The 15,439-nt window shown below is 42.2% G+C and overlaps 1 protein-coding gene across 1 annotated transcript in view; it reads left to right on the forward strand.

The window, feature by feature from the left end:
* Positions 1-15,439, forward strand: part of LOC125000203 (thyrotropin-releasing hormone-degrading ectoenzyme-like) — a 165,346-nt gene that overhangs the window by 132,463 nt on the left and 17,444 nt on the right. The window contains exons 11-16 of the mRNA XM_047575601.1: positions 1,228-1,316; positions 3,878-4,011; positions 4,090-4,145; positions 13,941-14,088; positions 14,181-14,284; positions 14,493-14,600. Coding sequence (XP_047431557.1) covers positions 1,228-1,316; positions 3,878-4,011; positions 4,090-4,145; positions 13,941-14,088; positions 14,181-14,284; positions 14,493-14,600 — 639 coding nt within the window. The remainder of the gene's footprint in view (positions 1-1,227; positions 1,317-3,877; positions 4,012-4,089; positions 4,146-13,940; positions 14,089-14,180; positions 14,285-14,492; positions 14,601-15,439) is intronic.

Here is a 15,439-nt window from a genome sequence, read left to right on the forward strand (position 1 = left end):
TAGCTTCATTTTATCCCTGATTATCTTCAACTCTCGTGTTCACTAGCTACGCTATCAACTCTATAAATATAACCAGTAATGCTGGCTACATACTAAATAGCTTTTAACATTAGCATTAATTTAGCCTCCAAAACACAGAGTTAGCTAGCTACAGAGATCAAAACAGCTTTTCGTTCCAGACTGTAAACATTTATTATTATTTCATGGACGTCTATGATGATTGAGCAGAGTCATACATCAGAGAGTCTGTCCAACCAGTGAATGGAGCGTCTGATCTGTCCGTCTGTGCTGATTGGTTCTGGGCTGGTCACGTGTTTCATGGGCGCCATGTTAGATACATTTAACCAATATTCACCCATAGAGAAGTGGCAATAACAGAGAATAAAGTTGGATTAAGAGTTAAAATAAGCCACCACTTTACAAATAAATGAGGTTTGGACTTAGCCTAGCCTCATGCTAGCCTTATGCTAGCCTTATGCTAGCTAGTTATCTAGACTAGGTAGCAAACATGGCGCCCATGCTTTGAGTTGGTCAGACTCTGTAATATACGTCTCTGGGTTGAGTTGCTTTTGGAGCCTCTGGTGGACGTTAGGTGAACTGTCTTTGTAGCTTAATTTACAGGCCTCATTTTTCAACCCTTTCAGCTGCTCAGTGTCGGATGTAACGTCAGCAATCAAACATTTTTACTGAACGCTCTCTGACTGTCAGACGTCGATCGTTTGGCTGTGATGTGCCTTTTCGTTCAGATTTGTTTTCCTCTCCAACCATTTTCCCCCCCGTCCTCCTAAATGTCAGCTCTTCAGGAATTAACAAACAGCCTCGGCCCCGCGATGCCGTTTCGGTGATAATCTAATTGCTCTTTAAAAGCTCGACGCGCTGCCGAGGAGCAGCGAAGCGGTCAAACCGAGGATTTATGTTGGGCTGCAGTGATGTGAAAATGTAAAAACCATGGAGCTAAGCGCCGGCAGTTTCTCCTCTGGACAGCACATTTAGCCGGCCGGCTCCCCCGAAGAGACAATAACCCTCGGCCGCTTCCACTTGACTGATGTTCTCTGACGGCTGCAGCTATTACACTTTCTCTCTCTCTGTAGCTCAGTGAGTGTCGCTCGCTCCGTTTCCAGCTGACTGATGTTGAGCGATCATCGCCGGCCATCGCTCTCCCTCTCTGTCTGATAACCGAGGCCATAAAGCTCGGCCCGTCCCTCACATCCCTCTCCCTCTCTGTAGTTTGCAGTGGCAGGTTCCACTGACGGTCGCCGTGGGCAACGCGTCGGCCGTTTGCTCCGAGAGTCTGATCTGGATCAACAACAGGACAGGTACAGTCCCGTCAGTCTGCAGAACCACATCACTGACATTACTGCACATCTACATGAGCTCGACCTGGAGCGGAGACAGAGTTACAGGAATAAAGGTTGGTTTCGTTAAAAGTAAAAAGTAAAAGGCCAGTGCAGGTCAGAGGAGTTTCCAAACAACATCATGGTTTTATTTCTGCAGAGTGACACATGATTAGACGGAGTGGACGTAAACTGACTCATAAATGCAGCAGCTCCTTCCTCTTAGTGACAACACAAATAATTCATTCATTTACTTTAAACCAGTCACACTGGGATTCGAACCCGTCCCTGCTCATAAACACACCAGTGAGTTGGTTCTAATGAGTCGGTTAATACGATCAGTTCGTTCAGGAACGTCACAGCTTTATCTTTGATGAAAGTGACTCATGTTTTGCTTTATAAATGCATCTAAATGCAGCAACGAGCCTTTATGTTCAGTTAAATCCAACTGAGATGTGATTCTGTGAAAAGAGCCGGATCTTTTGGATCTGTTAAACAGCTCATTTTGATATTTATTTATTTTTAAGATGTCAGTCTTAATTCTGTTCTGTGAAATAACCACTAATCTAATTCTGACATATTGATTCTAGATTCTTGTTTATTACTTTTGAACCCGTCCCTGCTTATAAACACACTAACATGTTGTTTTAAAGAGTCGGTCGACGGATCCGGTTCGTCCGTGAACGTCACAACTCTATCTTTATAAATGCATCTAAATGCAGCGACGAGCATTTGTGTTCAGTTAAATCCAACTGAGATGTGATTCTGTGAAAAGAGCTGGATCTTATGAATCTGTTAAACAGCTCATTTTGATATTTATTTATTTATATTATGTAAGATGTCTTCTCTTAATTCTGTTCTGTGAAATAACCACTAAGAAGTGACGGGGTCATGATTCTGACATATTGATTCTAGATTCTTGTTTATTACTTTTTGAACCCGTCCCTGCTTATAAACACACCAACGTGTTGTTTGAAAGAGTCGGTCGACAGATTCAGTTCGCCCGTGAACGTCACATCTTTACATGTGACAGTCAGAAACTGTTTCTATATTGTTCAAACTGGCTCATATTTCATGCTCCTTCCTCGGCCGTGGACACGTCTCATTTATCTTATATTCAGTCGAAGCCGGCGCCGCTGGGTTTCATACAACAGATGGAATTTTCTGCTCTGTTAAAGGAGCTGGATCTTATGAATTCTTCAAAAGTCGCCTCATTTTGACTCTTAATTGTTTTTAAATAACTAATTTTGTCCAGAAAATAATCACGGATCTAGTTATGATGTAGTAGGAACATCACGGCTCTGGTTTTGAGGCTGAACTGTTCTTCTTCTGCTCTGTAAAAGCATTTAAAGGCTTTTGGCCGCGGCCTCGGCTGCCAATCACCACCAACGAGTAGAAGAAAACACACGTCTCCGTTTAAAGACACTCTGCAATTATCACGTGTAATTATCTCGTTACCGTCGGATCACGGCCCTTCTCTTATTTCCTGGCGCTCGCCAGGCGAAGTAATGATCTCATTATGTGCAGATATGGGATTTGTAGTGAAATTGGATGAGCACAGGTACATTTGTGCACAGAGAATAAACATCACTCCTGCTTTAGTTTTAAATATAATCACCACTCTGCGTCTCTTTATGCAGCGGAAAGTTAATTCTTTTTTTTTTTTACTTTTCTTTTGTTGAGTAAAGCAGCAACTTTAAGGAGAATAAAGTGACTATTGATCATTTTTTTGTGAACTTTTTTTCCACTTCTGGAATAAAACTTTGTTTCGTATTAACACAAATGACACATTTACATGGAGCGTGAGGAGAAGGAGGCGTTTAAAGTTTGACTTTATTCCAGTCAGAAGGAAACGGCCGAAGAACTGGACCAGACTTAGGTCAGTGTTTATAAATACACATTTAGAAGCCGGGTCCAACTAAAAACCCAGCTAGCAGGCTAGCAGTCAGCTAGCAACTAGCAACCAGCAAGAAGACACCAGCTAACTAGCCTAGCTAACTAGCCTAACATGCAACTACACTTCAACCACACTCTGCCTAAGAAGGAGACAGAACACTAGGAGCCACCAGCTAACTAGCCTAGCTAACTAACCTAGCTAACAGCAGGAGAAGCTGTTTTCTTGCTCGTTCCCCTGGAAGCGTCTTAGATTCTGAAGCTCGGTTCGAGCTTTAGTTTCACACGTTTACACTGTTTCACGTGAGAAGCTGCTGCTGTTCACACGGAGTCTGAAGGTGGAGCAGCTCCACCAGGTGATGTTTAGGTGTTTTCACGTTATCTGCTCCGCATTTATTTGGTAATTGATCCCAAATTAGAAACAACAACAACAAAAAAAGATTTTTACTCATATTGAACCATCAGGAGTTTCTCTATTTTTAATTTTCTCTAATGATGAGATTAACAACATTTACAGGTTCAAACTGTTTTAAGTTCATTTTACTACTTTTCATCTCCTTCCTTCCTTCCTTCCTTCCTTCCTTCCTGTGGTCACATGTGGAGACACATTTTACATTAGCCTTTAATGAGTTGTATCCATTTGATCTCAGAAACCCACAGGATTGGTCAGATGGGCGACAGCACCTGGTTGCTAGGCAACATCAATCAGACCGGCTACTTCCGCGTGAACTACGACCTCCAGAACTGGAAGCTGCTCATCCAGCAGCTCCTCACCAACCCTCAGGTAAAAACCTCCATCTCTGCGTCTGTTCGGCTGTTTAGAAATATTCTGTCGTTTCTAAATGTTTTTCTCTCTTTTTAGATCATCTCAGTGGGAAACAGGGCAGGACTCATCGACGACGCCTTCAACCTGGCCAGGTGAGTCTCTGCTTAACCTCACTGACCTTTGACACATGGAGCCACAGAGAACTGGAAGAGACGGACATACACCTTCATCATCACCATCATCATCACCATCATCATCACCATCATCATCATCATCACCATCATCATCATCACCATCATCATCACCATCATCATCATCACCATCATCATCACCATCATCATCATCATTATCACCATCATCACCATCATCATCATCATCATCATCATCACCTTCATCATCACCATCATCATCACCATCATCATCACCATCATCATCATCATCACCATCATCATCATCATCATCATGTTTTCAGGCCGGTTTTCTTCTTCTCCACTCGTCTTGTAGACGTAGTCAGCTGTTCGTAGCGTCGGGGGGTTTAAATGTATCTACGTGAGTTCAGTTAAGACCCAGAGTTCTTCATACATACGTTAACATTCACTCAGGGCTTTGGGATAAAGCTGCACCAGCAGCAGCGATAAGTGCAGCTCAGAGATTAACACCAAGAAGGTTTTTTTTCTTCCCTCTGTGGGTGTTTGCATGTTCTCCTTTGGTTTATGATCCTCGGCTCCTATAGAGATGAACATTAATTAACATGAGACTGTTTCAGATCATGTCATGAGTCTGATTCAGTGTTTTAGTTGTTTTGGAGTTGCATTTATTCATTCATTCATTCATTGATACATTCATTCGTTCTCCTGCCTGCAACAAAACCATGAAGAGAGATCGTGGGTCTACTTCTTCTGGTTAAATAGTGAGAACAAGTGTTTATAAATCGGTCCAGACATCGTCCCAATCCGGCAGCACAGCTGTTAGCTTTAGCTTAGCATAGGCGTTGTAATGTAGTGCTGCCAATTAGCCGGTCGCTCTTAAAAGGTAATAAATGAACTCAATAATGTTCCTACTTACTGAGCATTCACAGAAAACAGGACACACCGACGTGTTGATGGGAGCCGAGGGTTTTCAGGTTTTGGCACCAACTCTTTGTCCATGCTAAGCTAAAGCTAACAGCTGCAGGATTAGGACGATGCCTGGACCGGTTTAAAAAACGCTTGTTCTCACTTATCCAACTCTGGGGAATACGGTGAATGAATGAATGTGGCTTGAACGACCTTCTGGCACATTCTGCCCCTGGATGGAGGATGTAACTCAGTAGGTAGCGTTAGTTTGTGGACGACTGAGGAACAGCACACAGTCATATCTGTGAATCTTTAATGATTATTTAAATGGAACCATCTGAGGAGATGGCAGAACTAATAGTTTATGGAAAATGTGACCTTGGTGTAAAATATTAAGTGAAACATTGAGGCCTGGTTGTTTGCCTCTGAAATTAACAATGAGGACGAATTAAATGGACTCAAAATACCTGAAATATGTATCATGAATAGAAATATCTGGAAAACAACAAAGACGACCGGACTTAAAGACCAAGACTGAAAAATTAAAACCCGACAAACAACCTTAACAAGAAAAAATCAATTAAAAAACGGATCTTTAAAACAAATCACACTCAAAATAACTAAATAATACATATAAACTAAATATCTGAACTCAATCTAGATTATTAAGACGTCGTGATTCATTTTTCGTCTCAGCTGATTGGAATCGTCTCACATTTCTATTGATTTTTAACCGTCTCGTGATGCATCGTCACATCCAAAGCAGAGAAACCTTCACTGGAGACGGATCCAAACTGTTTCCTCAGACTAAAGGAGGATCTGGTTTATGATGGAGAAACATCACAGTTGGTCTAAACCCCGACTCCCACTAGTCTTCTCGAACTGAAGATTTGGATGAAACATCTTGGAGAAAGTCTCCAGGATCCTGTTGTCCTTGTTGTTCTTCTGGATGACTGAGAACCTTCACAATCACAGCTCCTCCCTGGACGGGTTTTCATTTTTCACCAAGGTTCCTCCTCAGACATTCAGCCTTCTAGGAAGGTTTAAGTCGGCCTTACTGTCCTCATCACTTTATTCCTTCTACAGTAAAAACCCAGCTCCCCACCAGTCCTGAAACGTGTTGAAGGAAACCTTCCCATCACTTACATATAAATATTTCCTTCCTCTGCAGTGCACAGAAGCATCCGGACGCTGTAAAGTCTGTTCCTTGTCCTCCTGGTCTCAGAGTTTCCCACTGAACAGGTCAGAGTAGTTGAGCATTCAGAGCAGACTACCTGCCTGAGAACGGCGTGATCAGAAAGTCAAAAAGAACCGAGAACCGAGGCAGGCGGGAACTCTGTGATGAATGAGCGATCAGTCGAGCAGCAGCAGAGGAGGAGGAGGAGGAGGAGGAGGAAGAGGAGGAGGAAGCCTGAGTGAGTCGTTCCTCAGCCTGAAGCTTTCTGAGCACTGTAACCAAAATCTACTCTGACACCGACCCTATAACTCAATCTACCCCCCCACCTCCTCCTCCCTTTCACTTTCCAGTGTTTGTGTCTTTCTCCCAGCCATCTGTCTGCTGTCACGATGAATGAGCAACAGCTAGAGACGACTGCGCCGCCATCCTCTGCTCCAGCACATATTTATATATATGTGTGTGTGTGTGTTCGTCGATGAGTTAAGAGAACGTCTCTTTCCATCTGTTCGGAAACAGGAAGTGCAGGTCCATTAATATTCACGCCGGCAGCAGAAGACGCTCGCTCTTCAGCCTCAGCATCTGTCTCTATGGAAACGTCACATCATCAGAGGAGACGATGAGGTTGTTTTCCTCGTCATTGTTGGGCTTTTTATTGGCCTCGGATTCATTTTTTTTTTTTTTTTTGGTCCCGTTTATTGTCCTCGATGTAGGAGATGAGATGACCCGTTTTCCGCCATTTCTTTTTTTTTTTTTTTTTTTGAGACAAAACTTTTTCGAGGACGGGAAACACTTTGACACGCTTACCGCTGGGGAAAGATTCACCTAAAATACCATCAAGTCCAACAGTAAAACACACATCTTGACTCTTCATGACCCATTTTGTTCACACATATATATATGTAGAATATCTTATAGTTGGACAGACTTTCCCTGCTGTGTTTCTGCCGCAGAGACATCAGCTATGTGTGAAAATAACATCCGGTCTACGGGGTGTTACATATTTAACCCATCTTTCCCAATATGACAGAAATTGTTCCAGTTTCTAGTTGACGGATGCTGTTTTCCATTGTGTTCAGAGTCTCTTGTGACAACCACTTCCTGGTTAAAGGCTTTTTCACCAGCCATCAGCGCTACATTTATTAAATATTCATCCGTCTTTGACCATTTTTTTTTTTAGCCAAATGTCCAAGATACATGCTCTTACTTTTAAGGGAAATGTCTTTATTTAAAATATAATGTAGAGCTTCTCTGTATCTTCTAATAGTCTTTGACAACACGGCTAAAATATTCAAGTTAAAGTACGTATATCCACGTACGCCTTACTCTTTATAGCTTTGGTTGCCATGGTAACCAGGTTCATTTTGCCAAATGGAACAAGCCAGATATAAAAATATATAACTATGAGAAAAGAAAATACCATCAGTGTTGCTGCTGCTTCACCTTCATCATCGCGGTGGATCTGGTGACAGGAACCAAAGTGGTGGATGATGTTTCCTTCAGGTCAGCGTTTGGGGAACTCTTCTTAATTAGCTGTATCTGTCTATTCCAGCTCTTCCTGGTGGATCTGGAGATGTTCCCAGGGCAGACGAGATGTATAATTCCTTTAGCGAATTTGGTTTTTACCCGATAAACAGAGGAACCTCATTTCAAGGGGATAGAATCCATGATGTCATTCTTTTGATCAAATGGTTCATGACCACAGGTTTCAATTAACCGGTAAATCAACTCCCTCTACACCCAGATAGCAGCCACCAAACCAAACCACATCCATTGTACCGTCACTTGTAAGCAACACCCACTTTGAAGTTGAACTCCTTTTATTGGCACATGAACTCATCTCAGGATCAGTTTTATCGGCCAGGTATGTGTGCACATACAAGGAATGTGACTCACTGAATAAGCGTAAAAATAAAAGCGTAAGAAAATAGAAAAACTGTACAACATAAATTAGACTTTCAGAATAAAATGATAATAGAATTTATATGTGTAGTAGTATGTGCATGTAATGAGAGTTATTGTGACAATGGTCAGAGCTCCAGCACCAGTGTGGGAGGAGTCTGAGTAGATAGAGTCCAGTGTGGGAGGGGTCAGTGGAGACTTTACCAGCCTGTTTCCTGATCCTGGACCAGTACAGGTCCTGGATGGAGGAAGGTCAGTGCCAATAATCCTCTCTGCAGACCTGATTGTCCTCTGCAGTCTGTCCCTGTCCTGTCTGGTGGCTGATCCAAACCAGACTGTGATGGATGTGGTCTGGACAGACTGGATTATAGGGTAGAACATGATCAGCAGCTCCTGGGGCAGCCAGGTTTTGGGGCAACCCAAAACCAAAAAGGAACAATTCACCATTTTCGTGCAGAACGTCATGACCTCAGAGGTTGTGACTCTCATCCCAGTCCAGGCTCAAGGTCGAGGTTTGATGAAGCCACGTCCAAAAAGCAGGGACTTGATTGCTGAGGCTCATGTCCACATGTGCTTGTAAATGATGAATAGATTTGTGTCGCTTTTTTAAAATTTTTTTCTGCCTGTTGGTACTCCAGCTCTTTACAGTCTCAATGACACATCGACACATCAGCGTTTTTATTTAAGGGCATGTCGTTATCGAACCACATTTGGTCCGTGGCCAATCTGCTCTAACTACGGAGCCTTTACCCCTCGGACTGGCTCTGTGGGTCTGATTCCAAAATGGTTCCATCATCCGATGTTTCGGGGTGATGTTATTGACTACAGCGTTAATATTAATGGTAGAAGTAATGCCAAAATAAGAGTCAGAGTAAAAGATCAATTTCATCTTTGTTTGAGGCTGCAGGCGGGTAAGAAACTGCTAACGCGGCTCCTTTCACTGATAGAAAATGCTTCTTATTTACAAAGACATTATCTCAGCATTTTTCTGTATGCTGCTCATTGAATGGATGACATGTTGGAGGATATTTATTCCCTGAATTAATTTCAGTCGTGCTGATTCTACTCCTGCTCTCAGGTCGATTGACTGGAGCCCGAGCAGTCGGCCCAGCGCTAAATGCTGATTGGGAGCAGCAGGCCTGAATGTATTTGTGTGAGTGTGTGAAGCCAGTTTAGCGGTAATAAATAGCTGCGTCTCGGTTAGTGTGCGCTTAAACAGTGATGGATGTCGCCTCTCTATTTGTGTGTGTGACCGCAGATGTCCCTCGTTAGCTCTCCACTGAGCCCTGCTAATGGATAATGGCCAAACAATTAACTGGCCCTTAACGATGTTAACGAGCTAATGAGCTTGTTAAAGCAACAACTCCAGGAGACAGGCACACACATGGAGACGGTAGCTGAGAGGGAAAATTAAAAATCTATAATCTCTTGACTTCACTGCTTGAAGTGAGCAGAGCAACCGGGCTAAAAGTGTAAAGCCTTGTTAACATCAGAAGGGACTGAAAGTAAAAGGTTTCTCTTGAGGTTGGATCTAGGAGAGAGATAATATCAATGAAAATACAAGGTTTTATTCCCTGGGGTTCTTCAGTAAGGTTTGAACTGAGCTTATATAAAGACCTTAAACCAACAGAAGCACTTAACATCGAATCGACCAAACTAAAACGAGTAAGTAAAATATGGATCCATACTCACTCTGGTCCAAAATTTACTCTTTGTTACGATGAACCATGACAAAAGTATGTGAAATCTTGGGAATGACTCCAGACCTAAAAACAAAGAAATAATTAAAGAATATGTATGTTTGTGAAAGGAATTAGTTTATCTCAGGTATCGTTTTACAATAATGCTACTAATAATAAACTTAAACAAAACTGATTCAACCAAAAGGCTTCAACGTATGAACTAAACTGTGATCTCACAAGAACAGACAGAAGTACAGATGTGTGTCATCTGCATACGGTGATATCACCGGAACGACAAGATGTCCCAGGATAGAATCGTGTGGGACCCCAGACTTAAAAACTGTGAAACAATTAAACTCAAACCAAGCACACTGAATCCAGTTAATCAAGTAAAAATTAGTCAGTTAAATGGTCCTAAGCTGGATCTTTGTTACCAGGAACAAGTAAACATTGACAGTAACACGACAGTAACATTGTCAAAGAAATTAGTTTTTCTAAGGTATCCTTTTACAATATTACTACTACTAGCTCTGAGAACTCTGACAGATGTACAGGTGTGTGTCGTCTGCATACAGTGATATCACCCGAGCAACAAGCAAAACAAAAACAACAGATGATAATAATAGAAATGATAATAATAATGCATTCATTTTATATAACCCTTTATCATAAACACTCAGAGGCGCTTTACATTGGAATTGATCTCTGATTAATGTGCATGGTTTGAGCTTTTTTTTTTGTTTTGTTTTTTAAAGTGTTTTAACCCATCTCTGCTAGGGAAAGAAAGGAAGCGACTTTAAATAACCCTGGTAGAGAAACTGCAAAATTGACTTGACTTCACTACATCTTTGTCCCCAGAGCAACACGGCTAAAAGTGTAAAGCCTTGCATAGTCTCCTAGAGGTAATCTTACAGACACAAAGTGAACATGTTGGACAGAAGAGACAAAATACCGATGAGTAGACCATTTATAGAGTCCTCAGTGACTAATGAGGGGCCGAAAGTGAAAGGTCTGTCTTGAGGTTGGAGCTGGGAGAAAGGTCATATCAATAAAATCACACTAAACCAGATCTGCTGAGACCTCTGAGTAGCACAGAGCATCACGAGAAAAGGATTTAACATTGACCTGAATGGTCGGAAGCTTCCAGGCTTCGACTGTTACTGCCTGCAGTGCTAATGGTTGTGGAGATTAGCGTAGATAATTCTTAGGAGTTGATTGGTTTGGTTATTTCTTTTTGGTCCCCTGTAGATTCTTAAAGTGTTTTCTCCTGGAGTCGACTGGATTCAGTCCAATAATCTTTCTTTAAGTCAAAGTTAATGTAGCGTGGAGAGGGGAGCCAGAAATCCATCCATAAATTTTCTAACCCTCTCTGGAAGATTTGTCTCTAGGAAACTTTTCTTTTAAAAACAGCGTTCAGAGTTTGTTGTTGTTTGTGTGCAGCCTTTGACCTGAGTGGACTCTGGATTCTGTTTAGTGGTTTTAATGGAGATGCCGAATGAAACTGGTAGAACTGAATGATGATCTCCTGCTACCAACTCACCAAACATCCCCATTACACTAGTTCCTAACTGATGTCTGACTCTCTTTTCGTTTTACAGAGCAGACATGGTTAGTCACGTGATTATGGTTCTTGTTCTTTAGTTTTTGGCGGCTTTGACAGTAGCCAACCAACATTAAAGCAGAAGGATAGAAGTTTTATTCGCTATAGGGACGTGGTTTTGTTTTAAGTGAGAAAATAAATAACCACAAAAGTTCAGACTGGGCTGAAAAATACCTGAATCAGCCCTCATACGTCTGTTTGGCTGACTCACACTTTAAGCCCAACGTACCTTTAAAGTTATTTCGTACTGTATATAAAACCAGCTAATGTGCTTCTTGAGAGAATACATTTACTACATAAGTGAAGTGTGACGCATATACTGTACGCCCGAAAGCTAATATGGATTTCATACCTGATGGGAAAATGTCTTGAAAGATGGAAAAAAGAAAAGGGAGGTCGGCCGCTGTTGCCATGGCGACCGCATCCCCGTCTCTGCCTCCGCGTGGAGCCCTGTCAGTGTTTTGCAGTGTTGTAAACAGGAAAGTTTCTGGAGGCTGGATGGATTATGGTAATGTCCCGTAAAGCCAGATGCGAGAGATGAGCGTGCGGAGGTTGGTTGGGCTGGATACGAGGCAGATTATGGAAATGTGAGGGTCTGGAGTTTAGAGTTTTCCTCGGCTGCTCAAAGACTTAGAGAGTCTTATCTCAGACAGATTAGCTTCCTGTGGAGGTCTGTCTCTGTCAACCTGTCTGTCAACGAGAATTAAAAAATAATTCCGTAAAATAAAAAAATAATCCTTCACCAGCACCACCTCATCCTCTGTGAGCGGTTCACTTTGACTAACAGCTCGTCAGTAAAGGTCAGTGTTTGGCCTTACTCGAGAATTCATTCGCAAAACTTTCTGATGGGTCGCTGAACATCGATAATCAGAATAAACCAAACTAAAAGTAACAATATCTCCTCTCTGAGTTCACTTTCTGTCCTCGACTGCCCCCAACCTCATTAATATTCATGAGCTGTGGGCGGGGCTGAAGGTCGGTGCAGGAAGCAGGTGAGATCATCCCACACAAACCGAAAAACAAAAAACAAAAAAAGAAACATCATGAATGTTAATGAATGCACAAAGGAAGTTGGTTAATATGCATGAGGTCGTGGATGTAACCCCGGCTTCTAAATGGCTTCTTTGGCATCTGGAGGCCGACGGGTTCCTCTCGGCCTCGTTTATTCACTCACCAGAGGGTTAAAGATGAACTCTACATCAGGATGGAGCTTTTACATTGACTTCGTTATTGTGTGAGCCCTGGAAGTCCAGAGGAAAGTGAAATAAGAGATTATGTTGTATGGAACCCCAACTAGGTCAAAAAGCACTGAATAATTTAGTCTTTCTCGCTTCGCTTCAGTTCTACTGTTTTATTTCTTTTTTTCATTTAGATTAAACTGGGCATTGTGTATTTTACAATCTTCCTTTAATCAATGAACTAGCTTCTATCAGTGATGTATTCAGGAACACTGTGAAGTAAAACCATCTACAAACACAGCGTTAATGTATGTGCTTGGAGGTGGGTAAGGGGCATCACTAAGGCAGCCATGGTTATTGGTGGGATTTGAACCAGTGACCTGCTTCTCTGACTTGGAATCCGATTGTCCAGATTCATATCAATTAGTGTCGATTATGTCCACATCTTTGAGTAAATCCTCGTTGTCCATCTCTTATTGGGTCTTATTGGTCTCTGGTGGACGTCCCAGGCTCTGGTTACCTAAGTAACCTCTTGTATTATATAGTGAAACAAGGTGAACCATAAAAATATGTCTAGATCTGCTGCTATTTGAAGACAAAATACTGCTGCATTTCCATTACCTCGAGAAATGCGCAAAACCCAAATATCGCAATAAAAAACGCGTAATGGAAACACCTACATTTAAAAACTCACCCAAACACTTTTCACTCTCGTGAGCGTCTGAAGTTTCTTTGAGACGTAGCGATATAAAAGTTTCCCCGTCACCAACGATGATGCAGGGGGTCATGTGACCAGTTCATTTGAAGTCCATCTTCCTCAAAGTGACGACAATTTAAGAGAATTATCAAGACTAGACTTTACGAGAGTTACAGCTCATTTGCAAAACACCTTTCAATGGAAACGCGTACAAAGCATCAAAATTTCAGAAATATCACTTTTGTTTTGTGAAAAACTGTAATGGAAACGCAGCTAATGACGCTCCAGCTACACCACCTCTACGGTACATTTGGTAGTAGGAACCAAAATGGCGGACGGTGTTTCCTTCAGGGAAACTCTAAACTAAAGATCAGTTCGTCCTGGTACCAACCTACATGACCTTAGCGAAAGTTTTTTCTCCTCCTATCATCACAACAAGTCGCAGAGTTTCATTAGCATCCATGGTCTTGTCTCAAGCTAATGTTGCTAGTTTCAGATACAGGCTTGTAGCTTCATGTTTGTATTGACTAATAGCCCATCGCTGTCACCTCAAGTCACTATTCATCAAAACATTCATGATTTCCTGTGATCGCTAAGTCTGGATGTGACTAGATGTTTTTCTTAATTGCCTCTTTTTGTCTGTTCTCTCTGGTTCTCAGGGCCGGGTACATCCCACAGGGCGTTCCCTTGCAGCTGATTGGCTACCTCCCCGAGGAGACGTCCTTCCTTCCGTGGCACGCCGCCAGCCGCTCCCTCTACCAGCTGGACAAACTCCTGGACCGCTCGGACGAATACCGGCTGTTCAGCGTAAATAATCAATCAGCTGCTTCTCGTTCAATCAATCACTTAATTAGCTCATTAGCTGTTAATTAACCTGTGTTAATGCTCCTTGTTAACAGGACTATGTGCTGAAGCAGGTCGCCTCACGGTACCATCAGATGGGTTGGCCAACCAATGTCCCCGGGTCCGAGGGCAACGTCATGCAAGCGTCCTACCAGACAGAGTAACACACAAACACTAGCTACGATTAGCTTAGCATAACTCAAAACGTTAAAAGTGAACGGTATTGCTTCTGACATCAGGTTTGGTTTACTCGTTGTGCTAACTGGTCATTCAGTCCTCAATCAGCTTTATTCACAGCACTGAAAAGAGTGATGCTAAGCTAGGCTAAATGACCAGGCTAAAGGTGTCTTCTTCGTGTCTCTGTTTAGGGAGCTGCAGAGGGAGCTCATCATGTTAGCTTGCAGCTTCGGGAACAAACAGTGCCACCGTCAGGCCGTCGCCTACATCTCCGACTGGATCTCCAGCAACAAGAACCGGTACAAAAACACACACATATACAGCACATATACACACAGTTTACACGAGTGTTCACAAAATATAAAGTCCATGAAGAGGAAACGTATGAAGGCAACGCAATGTGGAGCACAGATACATCTAAAATAAGGAAAGAGGAGTGGAAGGTTATTCCCTCTGTGGCTCCGTTGATCGCTGTCGTCCGTACGTTTCAGCTGTTACTCGTATGTGGGAATGAAAACAAACGATCGGTCCATTAAATGTGTATGAACGACAGATTCGCTCTTACGCTCTTACAGGTTTTAATATTTTACCAGATTTACGCCTCGTGTGCGTTGAAGTGTTGGGACAAGCTGCAGACAAAGTGTTTCCACCCTGAGCTCTAGAGGTTTGTGCATCATGTCTAACTTTACTGTCTGAACCCAACAAACAACCAGGTTAAAGGTATAAACTGTTCTAGTTGACAAATCTGAGGTGGACTAAAGTGTTTCCATATTTACTCGCTGCCTCACACACTGAGCCTCTCAGGAATCTGTGCGTCTATGGTCCATTTACTTTCTGGTATTTAAAGATTGCTCTTTTTTTTTTTTTTTTGGCTTTAAAATAAAAAGAAATATGTACCTTTGGTTCTTTAATCGTTGAAAACAGTGGTTATTTGATTCACATAAAAGCTGAAGTTTTTGTAGAAGAAGATGAAGAAGAAGTTGTTTCCATCAGTCAGTGATTTCAAATCTTTTCCGCTGATCTAAACGAAACACGGACGTGACTCTACAACAATATTCTGATGTAATTTTAAACTTTGTGACACGAGGCACCAGGTCTGAGTTTCTCTCTGAGCGTTTGTCTTGAATCTGGAGAAGAA

Source organism: Mugil cephalus, chromosome 22 (assembly GCF_022458985.1).
Source record: "Mugil cephalus isolate CIBA_MC_2020 chromosome 22, CIBA_Mcephalus_1.1, whole genome shotgun sequence".
In the NCBI taxonomy this organism is placed as follows: domain Eukaryota; kingdom Metazoa; phylum Chordata; class Actinopteri; order Mugiliformes; family Mugilidae; genus Mugil; species Mugil cephalus.